Source organism: Papio anubis, unplaced genomic scaffold, assembly GCF_008728515.1.
Source record: "Papio anubis isolate 15944 unplaced genomic scaffold, Panubis1.0 scaffold242, whole genome shotgun sequence".
Taxonomy (NCBI): Eukaryota; Metazoa; Chordata; class Mammalia; order Primates; family Cercopithecidae; genus Papio; species Papio anubis.
This window is the reverse complement of record NW_022162480.1, coordinates 60,137-82,741: the sequence shown is the minus strand read 5'-3', so window position 1 is coordinate 82,741 and position 22,605 is coordinate 60,137. Positions and strand designations below refer to the sequence as shown.

Genomic DNA, 22,605 nt, shown 5'->3' with positions numbered 1-22,605 from the left:
GGTGTGCACTGTCGTACCTGGCTTGTTTTTGTGCTTTTTGTAGAGTTTTGCTATGTTGCCCAGACTACTCCTGAACTCCTGGGCTCAAGTGATCTGCCTGCCTTGGCATGCCAAAGTGTTGGGATTACTACAGGCATGAGCCACCATACCCAGTTCTCCAGAGACAGATGCAAGTCATTCTGACATGTCATTACTATGCAGGTTGTGATCAACCTATACAATTCATTCGTTGGAAGAAAAAACAATTGCTATCAAACCCCAAACCAATGTAAGGTACTGCTAAGTAATCTGGACTAATTTTAAAGATTGCTTTTAGAAGTTGTCAGGATTAAAGTAGCATACAGTGCTACAAGTCATTCTGGGTACTTATAAATCTTTCCATAGTAATGTTTTTTTCTTGTAAATTTTTAGTGGTACCCTATCTGCGGTGGGTATTGGAAAAAGCCTTTAAGAATTTACAACAAGAAGTCAGTCCCAATATCTAAGTGGCAGCAGCAGGCTAAAGTTTTCAAGGTATGATTGCTAAAGTTATTAGAAAGTTTGTAATTTGATATAGCCATATATTCTTAAACATGTAAAGAGATCTTTACAGAATTTTTTTAATGGGAAGTGCTTCAGTAAGTGAAAATTTAGTTCAAGTTACGAAGACTCCAGTATAGAAATTGAAAAAGCAAAAGTATTGGAATTCTAAAGATTACAGATTTCAGGAGGCTTAATGTAACAAAACACAACGAACTTAAGAATTTTTCATTTTATTCAAGCTCAATTTTTATATGCAAGGTAATTCAAAACTTCTGTTGGGTCAGTAAGTATTAAGTATTAAAACTAGTACCAAGTCTTGAGTTGCAAAAATATATACTCTGAGACAGTGCAAAAGATCCATTAAAGGTAATGAAAATTGTACATAATTTCTGACAAGTTGTTTAATTTAGCATTTTCACAATAAATTCACACTAGAATTCTGCATAGGTCAGATTAACCCTGAAATGTTGAAAGACTGGTACAATAACTACAATTTGTAAATGGTTACATCAGGTAGAAGGGAGTTAGGCTGTTACTGTACCATATGGAAGTAATTTTACTGTGTCAACTCATTTAGCCATCTGCATAATTACTGTAAATACTCACAAAACCACTGGCTTTTTAAACCATGCAGAGAGTTAAGGCAAACTTACTGTTCCTAAGGGATATTTTTAATAAAGGCATGATAAATGTCAAAGTGAGGCATGTGAGATCATGATTTTCTTAAACCTACTGACAACAAGCTTAATAAATTTACAGTTTTAAGACTTAATTGATTCAACCTAAAAAAAAACAGTATTTACAAATGCACATTTTTACTCACAAGCATACAAATCTAAATATTATACAAGAATAAAACTGTGTGCAGTGCAAGTTTATCCCAAAGGTTTTAAAAAGTGATCGATACCAACAAGGTATGTGCCTGAACAAAGATTTTACGTTTAATGACATACACTTTAGCATTTTAAGCATGTTCCAATGAATTTCATAAATTATTAGGCAGCTGATTTAATTTCATTTTAACTGATGATTGATTCATTTGTTCCAATTTTAAAACTATTGCAAATTAAGATATGGGAAGAGGATGGAAGTCACTGGATAATCAAGATAAAATCCATTAAGCAAGATAATACATAATATGAAAAGTGTATTATGTTGGTGCAAAAATAATAGTTGCCATTAATAGTGGCAAAAACTACAATTTTGCCCCAACCTAATGCATTAAAGTCAGGGAAGGCAGCTGTCATCAGATTTTCAGGTAATTTTAAGATTAATGACTACATACAAGTTCAGTAGTAGTCATTCATTTAATAATCAGAAAATTTCAGAAAATTGTATTGCAACATGCAATCTATTTTAATAAATATACACTTAGAATATGGCTGTATATACACATACCTGCACAGCCCTACACATATACACACTTACACAAATATGTTGCTTTTTTTTTTTTTTTTGGAGACAGTCTCACTCTGTCACCCAAGCTAGAGTTGCACTGGCGTAATCTCCATTCACTGTAGCCTCTGCCTCCTGGGTTCAAGTGATTCTCCTGCCTCAGCCTCAGTAGCTGGGACTACAGTGGCGCGCCTAATTTTTGTATTTTTAGTAGAGACAGGGTCTCACCGTTTTGGCCAGGCTGGTCTTGAACTCCCGGCCTCAAGTGATCCACCCACCTTGCTCAGCCTCCCAAAGTGCTGGGATTATAGGCATGAGCCACCGTGCCCGGCCATGTTGCTTTTGTAATTGAGATATTTCATTTTGGAGGTTAGGCAAATTTAATTTGCCATTCCTCAAACTCAGTAACTTCAAATATAAACAATGCCTAGAATGAATATGGTTCCTCATTATTTCTATCAAACTACTACAAATACTGAGGAATCCCATAGTAGTTTTCCACAGAGGCAGAAAAGCAGTTCAGGAGTTGAAAATCTTCAATGTTAATAAGCCCTGGGACATTTAAATGGCATTTCATATTTCGACATGATGCAGTATGAATCATAATTCATTAAATACTGTCCTCAAGAATTACTTCAATTCCATATTCACCAGTTCTTACGATTTGGGAAAAAAAACCCTTGAATGTTTCCAGATTAAATCTAATCTCCAAGCCTTGTGTGTCAAAATTCTAGTGAATCTCTATTTAAATGAGAGGCGCTCCAAAACACTTCCTGCACCACTCAACACTGGCACTTGGTGGAGCATCAATTTTCTGCAACTTTTCAAGAATCTCTGAAGACAGACTATTGTATGCAATTCCATATTCATTGTCAAACGCCTCTGAAAGAAATTTTCAAAAATGAAGTTGTAATTTGTTAAGAAAGACAACAGCCATTCATTTCAAATTGGTATTGAGTCAAATTATATGTTTTTGAACTACATATTTAGAAGTAGAAATATTTTAAATCTTTTATACATACCAGCTACATTTTTTAAAATTACTTTTGAAAATAAAATATAAAATTTCCTTTCGTAATCTTTTATTAACCAACTTACCAATATCAATATTCTCTCTTCCTAGAGACACTAATGATAAGAAGAGGATTTCTCTGTATAAACTCCTATAAAACAAATATGTTTTAAAAGTTAATGGGCAAATAGCATTAAAATACAGATGCATTTTTTTTTTAATGGTGAAGACATTAAGTTTTGTCATCTAGTTAACAGTAATACACCTATGTCAATGTCCTAGTTTTAATATTATGTTACAGTTAGTTATATGAGGTGTCACATTTGGAAGAAGCTGCATGAAGGCTACACTGAATTCTGTACTATTTTTGTAACTTCCTGCAAGTTTCTATTCCAAAGTAAAGTTAAAACATAGTTAATGGGCATAAAGCTTCACATTAGTAACAATTAAAAATGGCTTAACTTTATTTCAACAATACATTAACTGTTTTAACTCTAATTTCTAATTAAAATTTACAAAAGCAGAGTCTTCTCGTCTTTTGTCACTTGACAAAGTAACAGATTAACTTCTAAGTAAGTTAGGGGTTTAAAACCCTTGACACAATGTAAAAGGTGGTGTGGTCTCTTTACTATTTCACCCAATAGCAAAGGACAGTTCACCTTTATTTGGCTTGTGAGCATTAAAATGTCACAAATGAAACACTAAAAGTGAGCTTTATGACTCAGTTGTTAAAGATGAGAGGAAAACTTAAGAAATGCACTGATGTACAAAGAAAAAAAAAGTAGGAGGTAATGCTGATTCTAGTGACACTTCACATCGCTTTCTTTAGAAGCTTCAGAAGCCATAATATGAATTTCTAATATTACGTCCCTGTCCTTAAACTACAGATGCTTGCAGCAAGCTACTCTTATTACAGACTGTGAAGGTCATCTCTACCTCAACTATTGAGAGTAAAAATGGATCCATCCATTTTCATTATCAGTTCTTGCCCTGTCACTTCTGAGATTATCTTCAAAGATGCCATGACCTAAAAAACTTGAAGGGGACCGTGGAAACATTAGTAATGTTTGATATACACAATTACACACACTTTTCTGAAGCCTCTACTGCAGAATTCACTTATGCTGAGGAGGGGATGAGTACTAATCTGAGCATATTAGCAGACAACAGTGACAGGAGCACAATAACTCCATATCCTTTGTAGTTCACTGCATGTTTCCCTTTCCTAAATTGTTTCTACTCCTATTCCCATATTCTCTTATGTCCAACAAAAGAAAAGATGTGTGGGTATCACAGGCCCTGAATAAGTGGTACATAAGTTTATCAATGTTAATAAATATAATTATAGGTTTCCAGCAAACAGCAGTAATGTTTCCAAAAGAAAGTACATTTTAGATCAATGAATTATCTTCTTAAAATGTAATCCATTTCCACTCTTTTTTTTTTTGAGACAGGGTTTTGCTCTGTCACCCAGGTGGCAGTGCAGTGGTGTGATCACAGCTGACTATAACCTTGACCTCCTGGGCTCAAGAAATCCTCCTGTCTTACCCTCTCAAGTAGCTGAGGTCACAGGCACATACCACCCCCGCCAAATTATTTTTTTACAGAGATGGGGTCTTGCTGTGTTGCTCGGTCCAGTCTCAAAATCCTGAGCCCAAGCAATCCTCCTGCTTTGGCCACCCAAAGTGCTGGGGTTACAGGTGTGAGCCACCGTGCCGAGCCCCCAGACACTTTTATTGTGTGTGTGTGTTCAAGTAGGAATGCATATATCTGTGTAGCACTTTTTAGAACAATCAGATGGTTTGCAATGAGTATGTATTTCTTTGACAACTAGAGATATTTTTTAAAGTAAGATAATTTTTTAAAAACATGAAATGATTGAGTGGTGGCAAGCAAAAAATACTGGATTATTACCTTTGTCTTTTCATGCCTGGCTTCATTTGCTGTGAAAGTAGGTTGATGGGTTTAAGAACATTATTATGCTGAATACTCTGCCTGATGGTTTCTACTAAAGTGCTTGTTGCTTGTTGTTCCTCTGACAGGAGAGATGATTTCTTTTCAGAATCTAACAATAAGAACACAGTTTTTTTTCAATTATTACTATTATTATTATTTTTTTTTTTTTTTTTGAGACAACGTCTCACTCTGTTACCCAGGCTGGTACGCAGTGGTGTGACAATGGCTCACTGCAACCTTCATCTCCCGGGCTCAAGTGATCCTTCCACCTCAATCTCTCAAATAGCTGGGACTACAGGTGTATGCCACCAGCTAATTTTTGTATTTTTTGTAGAGACAGGGTCTCACCAGGTTGCCCAGGTTGGTCTCAAACTCCTGGGCTCAGGCAATCTGCCTCCCAAAGTGCTGGGGTTACAGGCGTGAGCCACTGTGCCCAGTCCCAATTATTTAAAAAGTTTTTTTTCCAGAGTTGTGGCATTTTCTCCTTGCTTAACCAATATCACCTCCCCAATACTAGTAACATTATGTGGCAATGTGCCCAACTAAAAAATATTTTTCCTGCTCTCTTCAAACAGGCAGACCTGTCACTCTGCCTTTCTCTTCTAATATATGGTGGCTTACTGCCTGAGGCTGGGATGTGATAGCTTGTACTCCAGCAGCCATCCTGTGACCATGAAGCAATCTTTACTGATAGTAAAGCAGGTACAACAGAAGGAACCTGGGTCCCTGGTGACAGAGCAGTTGTCTCGCAGTACTAGACTGTCTAGTACATAACTTTTCTTTTTTAAAAATGTATTTACTTATTTTTTGGAGACAGGATCTCATTCTGTTGCCAAGGCTGGAATACAGTGGCTGAATGTTGTAACCTTCAACTCCTGGGCTCAAGCAGTCCTCCCTGCTCAGCCTCCCAAATAGCTAGGACTACAGGCATGCACCACCACAGTTGGCTAATTTATTTTTGTAGAGATAGGGTCTTGCTATGTTGCCCAGGCTAGTCTTGAACTCGGCCTCAAGCAGTCTTCCTGCCTCAGCCTCCCTAATCACTGGAATTACAAGCATGAGCCACCATGTCTGGCCTTATTTTTAATCGATAAGTAAAAACTGTATTTACTTATGGTGTACAATATGATGTAATTCAAAACTTGACAGTTTTTCTCTGTCACCCAGGCTGAAGTGAAGTGGTACAATCACAGCTCACTGCAGCCTTGACATCCTGGCCTCAAGGAATCCTCCCGCTTCAGCCTCGAGTAGCTAAGACCACAGGCGCATGCCACCACATCTAGCTAATTTTTTATTTTTATTTTTTGTAGAGAGATGGGCTCCCACTATGTTGCCCAGCCTAGTCTCAAACTCCTGGTCCCAAGTGATCCTCCCACCTTGGCCTCCAAAAGTGCTAGCCTGATTTGCCTAGCCTAGTAACTTCATATGAGAGAATAATCTTTACCTGTTTTGGCCTCTGTTATTTTCTGTTAAATATAACAGAGTCTAGTGCTAATTAGAAGGAACGTAATTAGTCCGGGCGCAGTGGCTCATGCCTGTAATCCCAGCACTTTGGGAGGCTGAGGCAGGCGGATTGTATTTTTCATTATACATTTCATTATGTTGTATTTTTCAAATAACACAGGCCCTAAGTAAAAGCAACTGGTAATAGTTCATTTGTGTTAAACCAAAAAAAAAAAAAAAAGGCAAAGTCCTCTGTTATGATAACAACAGGAAATACTGGCTGCTATGAGTTTTCATCCTAGGTCTTCCACCTGCTAAATGACAGACTTTGAATAGTATTAATCTTCAGGCTATACTGAGATAAGTCTCAAACCAAACATTACACCCATTTAAGTACATAATTCAATGGTTTTTAGTATATTCATGAAGTTGTACAACCATCATCACTATCAATTTTAGAACATGTTCATATCCCAGAAAGAAACCCCACCCCAACCCCCCCTAGGCAACCACTAATCTACTTTCTGTCTGTATACATTTGCCTATTCTGGATATTTCATATAAATTGAATAATACAATCTATGCTCCTTCACAACTGGTTTCTTTTCTAGAATGGTTTCAAGATTCATCTGTGTTGTACATGTATCAGTACTTCATTGCTTTATGTTGCCAAATGAAATTCCATTGTATGGCTATACCATACTTTATCAATTCATAATTTTTTTTTTCTTGTTTTTGAGATGGAGTCTCACTCTGTTGCCCAGGCTGGAGTGCAGCAGCACAATCTCAGCTCACTGCAACCTCTGCCTCTGTGGGTTCAAGTGATTCTCCTGCCTCATCCTCCCAAGTGGCTGGGACTACAGGCATGTGCCACCACGCCCAGCTAATTTTTGTATTTCTTTTAGTAGAGACAGGGTTTTTCCATGTTGGCCAAGCTGGTCTCGAACTCCTGACCTCAAGTGATCTGCCGGCCTCAGCCTCCTAAAGTGCTGGGATTACAGGCGTGCACCACTGTGCTCAGCCCTCAATTCATAGATTGATGGACATTTGTTTCCGTATTTTTGGCTATTATACAAAGCTATTATGAACATTCCTGTGCAAATTTTCGTGTGGACATCATTTCTCTTTGGTATATATATGAGTGTAACTGCTGTGTCATATGGTAACTCATATGGTTTGCCATTTTGAGGAGCTGTGAAACTGTTTTCCAAAGAAGCTGCACAATTTTATATTCTAATCGACAGTGTCTGAGGGTTCCACTTTCTCCACATCTTCACTAACTCGTTGTTATGTTTTTGATTATAGCCATCCTAGTAAGTATGAAGTGATATTTCCTTGTGGTTTTGATTTGCATATCCTTGATAGCTACTGAGCATTTTTCATGTGCTTTTGGCCATTTTAACATTTTATCTGAAGAACTACTGATTTACAGCCTTTGCTCATTTTAAAAATGCGTTGCCTTTTTATTACTGAGTTGTAAGAGTACATAGTCTGGGTACAAATCCTTTTTAAGATATGATTTGCAAGTATTTCCTCCCATTCTGTCGACTGACCTTTCACTTTTTTGAAGGTTTAAATTTCAGAAGTTTTTTCTTTGCACTAAGTCCAACTTATCTACTTTTTCTTTTGTTGACTGTGCTTTTGTTGCTTTTTTTGAAAGCCTTGCCTAACACACACAGAGTCATGAAGATTTACTCCTATGTTTTTTCCTAAGTGCTTTATAGTTTTGGCTCTTACATTTAGGTCTATGATCCATTTTTAGTTCATTCCTATGTATGATTTGAGAAAGTATCCAATTTCATTCTTTTTATTATTGCTAGCCTGTGGTCCCAGCATATGTGTTGAAAAGACTATTCTCTTTTTTCTTTCTTTTGAGATGGAATCTCACTGTGTCACCCAGGCTGGAGTGCCGTGGCGCAATCTCGGCTCACTGCAAGCTCCACCTCCTGGGTTCATGCCATTCTCCTGCCTCAGCCTCCCCATTAGCTGGGACTACAGGCGCCCACCACCATGCCTGCCTAATTTTTTTTTGTATTTTTTTTAGTAAAGAAAGAGTTTCACCGTGTTAGGCAGGATGGTTTCGATCTCCTGACCTTGTGATCTGCCCGCCTTGGCCTCCCAAAGTGGTGGGATTACAGGCGTAAACCACCACGCCCGGCCGAAAAGACTATTCTTTATTACATGGTCTTTACATTGAAAGGCAACTGACCATACATACATATGAGGGTTTATTTCTGGAACTTCAGCTCTATTCCATCGACCTATATGTCTGTTTTTACACCAGAATTTTACTTTCTTGATTACTGTAGCTTTGCAGTAAGTTTTCAAATTGAGAACTGTGAGTCCTATAACTGTTCTTTTTAAAGATTGTTTTGGTGATTCTGAGTCCCTTGAACATCCATATGAATTTCAGCCGGGCGCGGTGGCTCAAGCCTGTAATCCCAGCACTTTGGGAGGCCGAGACGGGCAGATCACAAGGTCAGGAGATCGAGACCATCCTGGCTAACACAGTGAAACCCCGTCTCTACTAAAAAAATACAAAAAACTAGCCGGGCGAGGTGGCGGGCGCCTGTAGTCCCAGCTACTCGGGAGGCTGAGGCAGGAGAATGGCGTGAACCCGGGAGGCGGAGCTTGCAGTGAGCTGAGATCCGGCCACTGCACTCCAGCCTGGGGCGACAGAGCGAACCCCAATCTCAAAAAAAAAAAAAAAAATGAATTTCAAGATTCACTTGTCAATTTATGTAAAGAAGCTATCTGAAATTTTGATAGAGATTGCGTTCAATCTGTAGATCAATTTAGGACTAATTCCATCTTAGTATTAACTTTTCCAGTCCATAAACATGGGATTTCTTTCCATTTACTTATTCTTTAATTTCTTTCAACAATTATTTAAGTTTTTGGAGTCTAAGTTTTGCATTTCTTTGGTTCAATTTATCCATAAGTATTCTGTTCTAGTGCTTTTATAAATAAATAAAATTGTTTTCTTAGTTTCATTTTGAATTATTTATTCAAAGATATAGAAGTGGTTGATTTCTCTATATTGATCTTATAGCCTGGAACCTTGTGGAACTTAACGCAGTTCTAATACGGTGTGTATAATAATATATTGGATGTGTGTCTATTCCTTAGAATTTTCTATATATTATATATATAGAAAAAATATATATCATTTATCATATAATCTGCAAATATAGATACATTTACTTTTTTCCTTTCCAGTTTGGATGGCTTTTCTTTTCTTGACTAATTACTCTAGCTAGAACCTCTGGTAGAATGTTAAATAAAAATGGCACAAGTGGGCATCCTTGTCTTACTCTTGTACTTAGTGAGAAAGTATGTTAAGAATATGTTATCAACTTAGATTTTCATAGATGCCTATTACCAGGCGGAGGAAGATCTTCTCTATTCCCAACTTGAAGAGTGTTTTAAACAAAGGGTGATGGATTTTGTCAAATGATTTGGCTGTGCCTACTGAGATGATCATGTGAATTTTGTCCTTTACTCTATTGATAGATATAGTATATTACACAATTGATTTTCAAATGTTAAACCAAAATTGCATGCTTGAGATAAATCCCACTTGGTCATGGTGTAAAATCATTTTTTATATTGCTGTATTTGATCTGCTAGTATTTTATTCAAGATTTTTATGTCTATATTCCTAAGTGATACTGATTTTTAATTTTCTTATGATGTCATTGGTCTTTGTATCAGGGTGATACTGGCCTTCTCACCAAAATCTCCACTATTTTTGAGAGTGCTCTCAGGCTTAAACGTCTCCACACTCTGTTCCAAATAAAGTAATTTCCTTTAGGGAAAATTTCAGAGTTCTCTATTCTTATGACCTGCCTCTCCCTCTGGGCAACATTTCTTTTTTCTTTTCTTTTCTTTTTTTTTTGAGACAGTCTCACTCTGTCGCCCAGGCTGGAGCACAGTGGCACGATCTCAGCTCCCTACAACCTCCGCCTCCTGGGCCTACCTGATTCTCCTGTCTCAGCCTCCCAACTAGCTGGGATTACAGGTGCCTGCCACCACACCTGGCTAATTTTTTTGTACTTTAAATAGAGGAGGAGTTTTATCATGTTGGCCAGGCTGGTCTCAAATTCCTGACCTCAGGTGATCCAACACGCCTCGGCCTCCCAGAATGCTGGGATTACAGGCGTGGAGCCATCGCGCCCAGCCCCTGGGCAAAATTTCTAAGCCACAGCTCTGGAAGTGGGGCTGGGAAAAGAAGCCCTTCTTTTAGAGTGACATTCCTGCTTTATGAGCAGGGTGCTAGATGAAGACAGTAGCTTCTGTTCTTTTTAGCTTGCCTCTCCTGGCATGAAATCTCTGTTCTATATGAGTAGGCTGCAGTGAGAAAAATTGGGGACCCAGTATTCTCAGCCTCCCACAACTGGGGCAGAGTCTTTGCCTTATGAATGGAGGCAAGGTGGAAGGACTGGGCCTCCACCTCTTGGCCACACTCACTGGGAATTTCATCTCTGCAATATGGAACTGAAAGGATGAAAAATGCTGGCAGCCTGCCTTTCCCAGGGAGATCCTATAGGCCCTTGACTGGGTTCTGTAGGGGGTACAGCAAGTTGTGGCTGAAGTGCCACAGAAACTTGCTCCTTTTGATAAGATTTAGTAGATTTTTTTTAAAAAAATATTTATTCATTTGCTCTATAGTCTGAGGACAATTTCCCAAGGTTGGTTGGTTTGTTTGTTTTAACTATAGGGGTGCAACTGTGGCTCACTGCAGCCTTAAACTCCTGGACTCAAGTAATCCTCTTGCCTCAACCTCCCAAAGTGCTGGGATTACAGACGTGAGCCACTGCACCCTGTGGAAAATTATTTTTTCAAGAAGTCACATCTTTAGAGCCAGGTGTGGTGGCTCACACCTGTAATCCTAGTACTTTGGGAGGCCAGGGCGGTGGATCACTTGAGGTAAAGAGTTCAAGACCAGCCTGGTCAACACAGTGAAACCCCGTCTCTACTAAAAATACAAAAAATTAGCTGGATGCAGTGGTAGGTGCCTGCAATCCCTGCTACTCGGGAGACTGAGGCAGGAGAATCACTTGAACCCAGGAGGTGGAGGCTGCAGTGAGCTGAGATCACACCACTGCACTCCAGTCTGGGTGACAAGAGCAAAACTCCATCTGAAAAAAAAAAAGAAAGAAAAAATAATTTTCACCAATTATGGTTGTTTCACTGGTCTGTGGAGCTCCTCATATTGCTATTCCAGAAGTCATCTCTCACTTAATTCGTATAAGGTCTTTTAACCTATACACCAACTTTTGTTTATATACACCAACTCTTCACTTAAAGCAGCCAACTAATAAAGAAATATGGCTATTCTCAAGAGCTCTGTTTTATTCCCACCACAAATCATGGAACATTTTGAAACACCTATTTCAAAAGCTATAAGAAAACAAAGAAACTGTAGCTCTAACTCTATTCTTTTCTAGCATAAATTGCAAGGTTATTCTGTTCCTGCCTAAAAAGCATCCAAACATCATGACTGAAACCAAAAATTAAAGGCAAAAATAGCTTATGCTATATGTAATCATAATTTTGTGACTGACATATACTGAGGAAAAGCATTTTTTTACTCTAGTTTTAAGAAAACTGCAAAGTAGTGAAACGTTGTTGGAAAAAAGGTATAAAAGTATGTAACATGAAGATGGAACTTTTCCATTTCTTCTCCAAGCAGCCACTATTAACAGTTTGTGATATATTTCTTTGCATATATTAAAAACAGAAGTACACATTTTTTGTTTTATTTCTCTACAAGAAAGGGAAAAAATTATATACTCTTTTGCAACTTGTATTTTTTCACTCAGTATAAAATAGCATCCATCCTTTTAGGTCCTTATATACAAATGACTTTCTTTTTCTTGGCTGCCAATATTTCATAGCATGGATTTACCAGAATTCTGTTGAATATTTACATTTTTTCTTTTTGAGATGGAGTTTTGTTCTTGTTGCCCAGGTTGGAGTACAATGGCATGATCTCGGCTCACCACAATCTCCACCTCCCGGGTTCAAGCAATTCTCTTGCCTCAGCCTCCCGAGTAGCTGGGATTACAGCCATGCGCCACCACACCTGGCTAATTTTTTGTATTTTTAGTAGAGACAGGGTTTCTCCATGCTGGTCAGGCTGATCTCGAACTCCTAACCTCAGGTGATCCACCTGCCTCGGCCTCCTCAAGTGCTTGGATTACAGGCATAAGAAACCATGCCCAGCCTACATTTTTTTCATTTTTATCAAAAATCCTTGCTGGGAACAGTGGCTCACAACTGTAATCCCAGCACTTTGGGAGGCTGAGGCCAGAGGATTGTTCGATTAGTCAAGTATGCATGTCTGTGATCCCAGCTACTCAGGAGGCTGAGGCAGGAGGATGACTTAAGCCCCAGAGGTTGAGACTACAGTGCACCAGTACACACCAGCAAGGCAACAGAGCATGACCCTGTCTCAGAAGAAAAAAAATCCTACAGTAAGTATCCTTGTGTAAACAGCTGTGTACTGTATTTCTATAGAACACAGTTCTCTAAGTACAATTCCTGAGTTTAAAGGGTCTCCACATATGAAATCTGTACGTTTGCCATATTGTTCTCCAGAAATGTATCATTTTACACATCTAAAAGTATATGAAAAGTGTTCCCCAAACATCTTCAACAATCTTTAAATTTTTTTTAAACAATCTTCATCTTTAAAGTTTTTTGCCAATCTGACAGTTACAAGTTTATGTTTTCCTTTTTTTTTTTTTTTTTAAGAGACAGGAGGGCGGGGAGGTCTCACTTTATCACCCAGGCTGGAATACACTGGTGCAATCATAGCTAACTGCTGCCTAGAACTCCTGGGCTCAAGGGGTTCTGCTGCCTTGGACTCCCAAAGTGTTGGGGTCATAGGCGTGAGCCACCATGCCTGGCCACATTTTCCTTTTTTTTTTTTTTTTTTTTTGAGATGGGGTCTTGCTGCGATGCCCAGGCTGGAGTGCAATGGCGCTATCTCGGCTAACTGCAACCTCTGCTTTCTGGGTTCAAGCAATTCTCCTGCCTCAGCCTCTCGAGTAGCTGGGATTACAGGTGTGACCACCAAGCCTGGCTAACTTTTTTTTGTATTTTTAGTAGAGACGGGGTTTCACCATATTGGCTAGGCTGGTCTTGAACTCCTGACCTCAAGTGATCCGCCTGCCTCTAACTCCCAAAGTGCTGGGATTACAGGCATGAGCCACCGCGCCAGGCCTACATTTAAATATAAAGTTATATTTCACTTAATACTAATATGACTGAGCTTTTAAAATGTTTATATTACAGACTGAGTTGTGTCACCCCCGAATTCGTATGTTGAGGCCCTAATTGCCAATGTGACTCTATTTGGAGATAAGGCCTTTAAAGAAATAATTAAGGTTACATGAGGACATAAGAGTGGGGCCCTAATGTTTTTTAAATTTGTTTTTTTTGAGATGGAGTCTCGCTCTGTCGCCTAGGTTGGAGTGCAGTGGAGCGATCTCGGCTCACTGCAACCTCTGCCTCCCGGGTTCAAGCAATTCTCTGCCTCAGCGTCCTGAGTAGCTGAGATTACAGGCGCCCACCAACACGCCCAGCTAAATTTTGTATTTTTAGTGGAGAGAGCCAAGACCATCTTGACCAGGCTGGTCTTGAACTCCTGACCTCGTGATCCACCTGCCCTCAGCCTCCCAAAGTGCTGGGATTACAGGCATACACCACCGCGCCTGGCCAAGTGGGGCCCTAACCTAATACGGCTGATGTCTTTATAAGAAAAGGAGACACCAGGAATGTGTGCATGTGCATGCAAACACACAGCGAAAAGGTTATGTGAGGGTACAGCAAGAAGGCTGCCATCTACAAGCCAAAGAGAGGCCTCAGAAGAAACCAAACCTGCTGATATCTTTCTAGATTTTAGACTTTCAGCCTCCAGAACTGTGAGAAAATAAATTTCTGTTGTTAAAGCCACCCAGTCTGTGGTACTTTATTATGGCGGCCCTGGCAAACTAATACAGTTTGAAAGTCACTTAATGTTTTTAAAATGAATTACCTATTAATATCATTTGCTCATTTATCTACTGAATTGTATTTTTCTTATTGACTCATAAGGCTTTTGAATACATGAATAATAACCCTTTAAACACCTTGTAAAACATATATTCTAAGAGTAAAAATGAAGCCACAACCCTTAAGACCAGTCAGTAACCATCAATACAACTGAACTTATGATCCTATACCAATACATCTAACTTACTCTTCTGCTACATACAATTCACTCTCAAAACACCCAATCAAATTTTTACTTGATAGCAAAATCACCAAAAAAATTAACTAAACTCAGTTGAGACCTGTCACAGTTAAAAACAGGTCAGTACAATAGCAAATCACTTTTTCATTTTTGTGTGTGTGTATACTTTTTTTTAAAACAGCAAATCACTTTGAATTAATTAAAACTTTAAAAATAAAGCAAAATAATTTGCTTTTCTCTATTTAACTCTAGGGGAATTTAATTCTGTTTCTTTTCTTTTCTTCTTTTTTTTTTTCCCCAGCAGTCCATTCTTTATTACAGAACAGGATCCTACAGTATGGATGGACTGTGCTACAATTTGCTCATCCAGTCACCTATGGATGTGTATTTAAGTTGTTCCCATTTTGAGTCTTTTATGTCTGTCTTTGTTTTGTTTTTTGTTTTTTGTTTTTGAGACGGAGTCTCGCTCTGTTGCCCAGGCTGGAGTGCAGTGGCACAATCTCGGCTCACTGCAAGCTCCGCTCCGCCTCCCGGGTTCACGCCATTCTCCTGCCTCAGCTTCCCAAGTAGCTGGGACTACAGGCGCACGCCACCACGCCCGGCTAATTTTTTGTAATTTTAGTAGAGACAGGGTTTCACCATGTTAGCCAGGATGGTCTTGAACTCCTGACCTCATGATCCACCCGCCTCGGCCTCCCAAAGTGCTGTGATTACAGACGTGAGCCACCGCGCCCAGCCGTTTTGTTTTGTTTTGGTTTTGGTTGAGATACAGTCTTGCTCTGACACCCAGGCTGGAGTGCAGTGGCATGATCTCAGCTCACTGCAGCCTTTGCTGCCCGGGTTCAAGCGATTTTCGAGCCTCAGCCTCCTGAGTAGCTGGGACTACAGGCACCTGCCACCACACCTGGCTCCGCCTCCCGGGTTCCCGCCATTCTCCTGCCTCAGCCTCCCGAGTAGCTGGGACTACAGGCGCCCACAACCGCGCCCGGCTAATTTTTTGTATTTTTAGTAGAGACGGGGTTTCACCGTGGTGTCGATCTCCTGACCTTGTGATCCACCCGCCTCGGCCTCCCAGAGTACTGGGATTACAGGCGTGAGCCACCGCACCCGGCCAAGTTTTGTATTTTTAATAGAGGTAGGATTTCACCATGTTGGCCAGGCTGGTCTCCAACTCTTGGCCGCAAGTGATCCGCTGGCCTAGGCCTCCCAAAGTGCTGGCATTATAAGCGTGAGCCACGGGACCCGGCTGTTATGTCTTTAATTCTATTTTACTTACTAAAATTCCTCCATGAGACATACAGAGGTTCTCTTGGTTCCTGATGAAGGTTGATATTATCCCATAACAGCTGAATATACACAAGTTTGCTATCCTGGGACAGAGATGACAGAGGAAGCTAAAAGAAATCAAAAGAAAGTATTAGTATCCCAAGAATAATAATTACCAGTGGATCTAATGAAGCTTGATTATATAACAGATGAGTCCTTTTAAAATTCTGGACCTAAAATTCAGAGCCAAAATATTAATTTTTATTAATGTCTGATGACAAATGTTATTATTATTTTCTGAGGTAAAGGTTTCTCACTGTGACTTTTAAGGAATAGGATGACAATTTGCTAACTGACACAATGGTTGTAGAAAGATTAACCATCATTACAGCAAATTTTAAGGTCAAAGTACAAGAGTTTCTACTACCTTACCAAATAATTTTATTTTACCTACCTAATCAAACTAGAGTTTATAGTACTTTAAGGAAAGATTTTATTTTGCCCCATGTATATGTTTGGGGTCTCAGTGTCTATCAATATTAATACTATAAAATAAAGCACTCTAGGAGCTCACTGTCTCCAATGGAATCAGGATCCCAGCATAAGTAGAGTTGGGGCTTTTAAGTCAGACAGCCAGAATGTGACCTTGGGTCTCCATCACTTATTGGGTATGCCACCTTACAGAAATTACTAAATTTCTCCAACTTTTAATTATAACACCTGAAAAATATGGAAAACATGAGTCCTTTCAAATAAGGTTGTTGCGAGAATTGCAGCTAGGAACAGAACAGTTAAGAATAATAGCTACCAGCCAGGCATGGTCGCTCACGCCTGTAATCCCAGCAGTTTGGGAGGCCGAGGCAGGTGGATTGCCTTAGGTCAGGAGTTCAAACCAGCCTGGCCAACATGGTAAAATCCTGTCTCTACCAAAAATATAAAAATTAACTGGATGTGGTGATGGGTGCCTATAATCCCAGCTACATGGGAGGCTGAGGCAAGAGAATCACTTGAACCCAGAAGAAGGAGGCTGCAGTGAGTCGAGATCACACCATGGCACTCCAGCCTGGGCAACATTTTCCAGCTACCCTTGCAGACAGATACGACCTAATAACTGAGTTCAGGCCAAGAAACTGTATGTTGGAATATTATCTACAACTCCAGGAGCTATCCCTTAAGAAAAAAGACATACTCTTCCCTCATCCATTTTTCTCCTAACTGCTGGATAGAAGGTGGATGTGACAGCTTGGAGGTAATCAGCCATCCTGGACCAGAAGCAGAACTTGGAAATGGAGGTTATGCATAGCTAAACAAAAATATAGAAGGATCTTAGGTTCCTAACATTTTACCATTCCAGGACTGCTTATCCAAACTTTTAACTGAGAGAGAAATAAACTTGTCTTGTTAAGCAACTGTTGTTGTATACTTTCAGGAGCTTGAGGTTAAGCCTCATCCTACCCAATACTAATGTAAGTATAAAAGTTGGCACCCTACCTGTACACCTTCATTACAATGTTCAGATGTGAGGATAAGTCCTGGCAAGTTACTAGGAAGGTCCAAACGTCTGAAATACCAAACGAGGTTCCAGAAAATGATTGGATGTTGATTGATGAAAGAAGATGTATGAATCACCTGATCACCTTCATTTTCTAGCAAAGATTCAAGTTCTTTACGGAGTACTAGAGGACTCAAGTAGGGCACAGAAACAGGGGGAGGATTGGGTCTTTTTCCTAAAGGATCCTTAAAAAAAATACAAACAGAAATTAGTATTATCTGTTTAAATCTGTATGCTGAAGAGCACTTCTCAATGAGATAATGCCTCTCTAACTATCCTTTTTAAATCAGTTATTTTAGGACCATTGCTACATGCAGGAGAATATGCTAATGAACGAAAACCTAAAAAAGAAAAAAAATACTTAATCTTAAATACTATTAAGTTAAATCATTAAAAAGAAAATTAATCAACAGACTCTTTAAAACATGTTCTCTATCACATTGAGAGCAATGGTCTGAATGTATTAGGTTTTTTTCAAATTTTATAAGAAATATTTGCATTTCAGATGCTTTATAGTAATATATGTGTATAAAAACTGTGTGACATTATCTTCCTCCTACAACTCTAAACTGATGGAGCAATCTTTTGCATTAATATTCTTTGTTGACTTAACTCACTTTTACAACTGATTGCAACAAAAACCGAAGGAATTAAAGAAAGAGCATTTTTATAATTCAAATAAAATAAGAAATGAAAAAAGACCCAACCTAGACTTTGTGAGTTATGCGTATTATAATCAGGATAAAATGTTTAAGACTCTCTCATTAACAGTGGGTTCCCCGGTGCCTAGACTGTGGTCTCCAAAACCATTTCCCTCTAAAGGGACCCACAGTTTCTTAGAGAAACGGCTGATTCTGGTCTGGGTAAGAAAGTATATAACATAAGCATAAAACATCTTGTTATATAAGAAAGCCAGAAAGCTTTTTAAAAATTACAAAAAAGCGCCGGGCGCGGTGGCTCAAGCCTGTAATCCCAGCACTTTGGGAGGCCGAGACGGGCGGATCACGAGGTCAGGAGACCGAGACCATCCTGGTTAATCCGGTGAAACCCCGTCTCTACTAAAAAATACAAAAAACTAGCCGGGCGAGGTGGCGGGCGCCTGTAGTCCCAGCTACTCGGGAGGCTGAGGCAGGAGAATGGCGGGAACCCGGGAGGCGGAGCTTGCAGTGAGCTGAGATCCGGCCACTGCACTCCAGCCTGGGCGACAGAGTCAGGCTCCGTCTCAAAAAAAAAAAAAAAAAATTACAAAAAAGCTACTAGAGTTATGTCAAAAGGACTAATGAGCTAACTTGTAGAGGCTTCTAGCTGACCAAAGAGAATAATATAAGCATGAACAACAATAAAAACAGCAATAGATATAAAGATAAATGTTTAAGGCAAGGTAGTGTGTGCCTATAGTTCCAGTCACTAGGGAGGCTGAAGCAAGAGGATCACTTGAGCTCAGGAGTTTAAGAACAGCCTGGGCAACAAAGCGAGATCCCCATCTCTAAAAATTAATTGCTTAATTAAACATAAATGTTGAAATCAATGAGCTCATAATGATACCCTATTCCCCCAAATTAACTGATGACCTTGGAGAATGACAGGGACTCAACTCGCCATTTTGAAAACTGGTAAATAAAAGCAAAAAACCAAGCATTTAACCTGCCTTTCCACTATAAATTTTATCTTCAGAAAATCTAACAGAAGACACAGGGAAGTTTCTGTTTATGTATTCCTTATTAAAAGGAAGCAATGACAGAATGAGACCATTATCATTTTATAGCTCCTGATGAATTACTTTAGGCATTAAGGCATTAATAGCTACTCATGTTGATGTCTCCTACTGGGAGGAACATACCACCACTGATGAAATTGTCTTACAAAAATAAACAAGCAAATGAACAATAACACAAAAACTCCAAATCTGATCAAGGTTCTGGACACAAATTTCGACTTTTATCGTTGCAATCAGCAAAATCTGGATTATGGGAAACTGTACTCTAACCAGTTTTATCAACAAATAAATTGCAAGAGGAAAAAAGAGTCTAGAGATTCAAAAAGACTAAAAACCATACAAACCCAAGTACAATACACTGACTTTATTTGATCTTGATTCCTCAAGCTACCAACCCACACATACACATGCACACATATGCTTTTGACATTTTTGAGACAATCAGAAATTTGAACAGACTAAATAACTTGATATTATTATTTAGTTTTTTTTTTTGTATGATAAAAGCAGTGTGATTATATTTTTCTAAAGTCCTCATCATTCAGGGATACATACTGAAATATTTACTAACAGAATATGTGATGTTTGAAATTTGCTTCAAAATAATCTCAAAAAAAGAGAGAACTGAATGAGAATATACATAAAAGAAGAATGGCCATAATCTGAAAATAACTGAAGCTAGAAGATGGACTCATTATACTGTTTCTTTTTGCACATATTTGAAATTCTCCACAATAAAAAGTTATTTGCTTATGGAAAAATTCTAATCTATCACTTTTCATGTAATTAAAATAAGTCCACTACAGAAGAATTTATAATGTTCTACTATATACTTAGATATGTATGCAGTATAATTACAATGTTGTTGTTGTTACATACCACAACTTCCTGCAGACTGTTTGGAAGACTAACTGTTGAAATGCCATGAAACGGTCGCTGGGTAAAGTCAATATTCTGCAAGGGGCCTCCAACACTGTGACTTCGAGTCAAAGATACATTTCGCTTTGATAAACTATTAGGCACAGATGAAATTTTCATAGTTTGGACATCTCCACTGGCTCTCTTTATTTCATCACTTAAAAAAATATAGAAGAAATGCTATGTTCATGTTGAAAAACAGTCTAAATCTGTAGAGCTATTTTCTACAATGGACCTTCAGTCTACTAAATATATCTAAGAAGAATCAGCACCACCTTGTAAAAACTGCATTTCCTTCAAGCATTTTTGTAAAACTGGTCAGAAAAACAGGATGGAGAAGATGGTTCTGGTGAGGGTGGGAAGATGACATACTGTATGTAGATACACAGGTATTATTTTAAAATGACAAAGTACCCATTCAGTTGCTTTACTCAAATATTATTTCATCTTAAACAAAATTACCTAGAAGTACGCTGTATGCAAATAAGTACAGTAAAGACATTGACAAGTATTTAATCTCTACTAGGCCACGATCCACCTAAGGAGAGAGACCCAGTCATATTTTCTTTTTTATTTTTAGAGCTTAGCATAATATTTAGCATACAATAGAGTCTCAATAAATGTCTGATTCAATTAGTATTTAAGGGTGAAGTGTACATTTCACAGAAAGAGAACATTTCGCCTCTGGAAATTGGCAATGACTACCTTAAAGGGGAAATATTTTACTGTTGAGAAGTTCATTTTGTAAAAGACACCTGTAAAATATTAAACTTAGTTCAAAAATGGTTTATCATCAGAGTCATTCATTAGCTGTTTAAACACTATGTGGTAATAATAATTTAAGATGTACTCTTAAATGCCAGAACTTATGCCTATAGGAGTCAGGTTGTCTTTAGAGACAGAATTTTTACAAGGGTACCCCATTTATTACTATATAAAGAGGTCTCTGTACCCTTTGATACCTTGGTTCAACTGCAGAGCCTGTTTCTTCAGTTATGGTCTGGTTATGTTTTGGGGAATCCATAAAGTTGATCAAGTCAGGTTCTGCTAAACTGGATACAGGTTTGTGCTCCAAGGATTCATTTGCCAATGGAATGCTTCCACTTTGTAAACTGTCACCAGAGGTACTTGGTTTCAGGAAAAAGCTACATATGGAAAAGGGGGGGAAAAAGAGCCTTTAAAAATCCTCAAGTCTTCTAAAATTCTATCATATTTAGAATCATTTTATTGATAAAGCAGTTATTAATTATATATAATCCAGAAGGAAAACACTGCCTATTTCCAATACACACACAGACCTCTCTCTCTCACATTCCTGCTCTCATTTTCTCTTCCCTTCCTACCTAAATTTTTCAAATACAAGGTTGGAAATGGTCCGATAAATGATATTCCAATTTTTGAGAACCTCTAAAGAAAACTATGAAGGAAGAATGGAAGCAAAATATTTTATTAATTTCCTGAGTTAAAAAAAAATAAAGAAGAGCTGCAGTAGCAGCATTTTAAGATGTATTAACCTATAATTACTTATAATGTCTTTTATCATTTATAAATCTCCATCTTGTTTCTAGTCATTTCTTCTCTGTTCATTGTTTTATTTACATCTTATCTCTCTCCTTCTCTCTTTGGGTGGACTCAAGGAGGGAAGGGCCTTGCAAGGAACATTCAGAGAATTTTCTGAGGTAATGGTAATGTTTTCTAAGAGTTTAATTTATATAAATGCATGCATTTATTCTTCAAATGGTATGTTTAAGATTTGTACATTTTGCTGTATATCAATTTATCTCGAAAGAAAAAAACTGTCAATAAATACTGAACTCTAGTTAATGATATGCATATCAGTCTTTGGGGGAGAAATGTATTAATATCTATCTTACCTTCAAATGAATAAAAATTTAAGATAGATTGGTGGAGAAACAGATAGGTGATAGACTTAAGTATAGTAAAGTGTAAATTGAAGGACGCAGGGGTAGATATTGGGTGTTCATTGAAAAAAAACTTTTTAAAATTTGTTGTAAGCTTGAAATTTTCTATAACAACATATTCAGGGGACAGACTTACTAATGCTCCTTTATATCCAATTTGAAAAATATAAAATAAAATGCTTGTCAAAACAGCTTAAAAACACAATTAACTCAACAAAAAAGTACAGGACTTATGGAGAATAATTTAAACCTGCGTTAAAGGACATAAAAGAAGATCTGAAAAAAAATACAGAGATATACCCGGTTCATAGATAAGACAATAATTTAGAAAAGTCGATTTTCCCCAAATTAATCTATAAATCCCAAAGAAAACTCTAGTTGGATTTTTTTTTTTTTTGAAGAACTCAAAACTTATTCTAAGAATTCATAGGAAACAGCAAGCACACAAAAAATAATAACAATAAAATCCAAGAGAGGGAACTCACTCTACTAACCAGATATAACACAAAGACCAAGTGACGAAAACAATATGGCATTAAGAAAAACAGCAAGAAAATGCGGAACCAAGTAAGGTATACATGGGAACTGAAATATGATAAAGGTGACACCACATGTCAGTGAGGAAAGGATAAGTTATTTAGGAGATAATATTGGGATAAC

General features: G+C 38.2%; 1 protein-coding gene across 4 annotated transcripts in view; it reads right to left on the bottom strand.

Moving 5' to 3' along the window:
* Positions 1-736: 736 nt before the first annotated feature.
* Positions 737-22,605, bottom strand: part of LOC101003343 (DENN domain-containing protein 4C) — a 79,230-nt gene continuing 57,361 nt past the window's right edge. For 2 of the 4 annotated variants that reach the window (XM_031661739.1, XM_031661740.1), the window contains 7 exons: positions 20,986-21,168; positions 19,985-20,180; positions 17,328-17,573; positions 15,847-15,964; positions 4,844-4,994; positions 3,016-3,080; positions 737-2,799 (listed from right to left, as the gene is read on the bottom strand). In XM_031661739.1, coding sequence (XP_031517599.1) covers positions 2,663-2,799; positions 3,016-3,080; positions 4,844-4,994; positions 15,847-15,964; positions 17,328-17,573; positions 19,985-20,180; positions 20,986-21,168 — 1,096 coding nt within the window. In that variant the 3' untranslated portion in view covers positions 737-2,662. The remainder of the gene's footprint in view (positions 2,800-3,015; positions 3,081-4,843; positions 4,995-15,846; positions 15,965-17,327; positions 17,574-19,984; positions 20,181-20,985; positions 21,169-22,605) is intronic. The other 2 variants (XM_031661741.1, XM_031661742.1) reach the window with 1 other exon arrangement.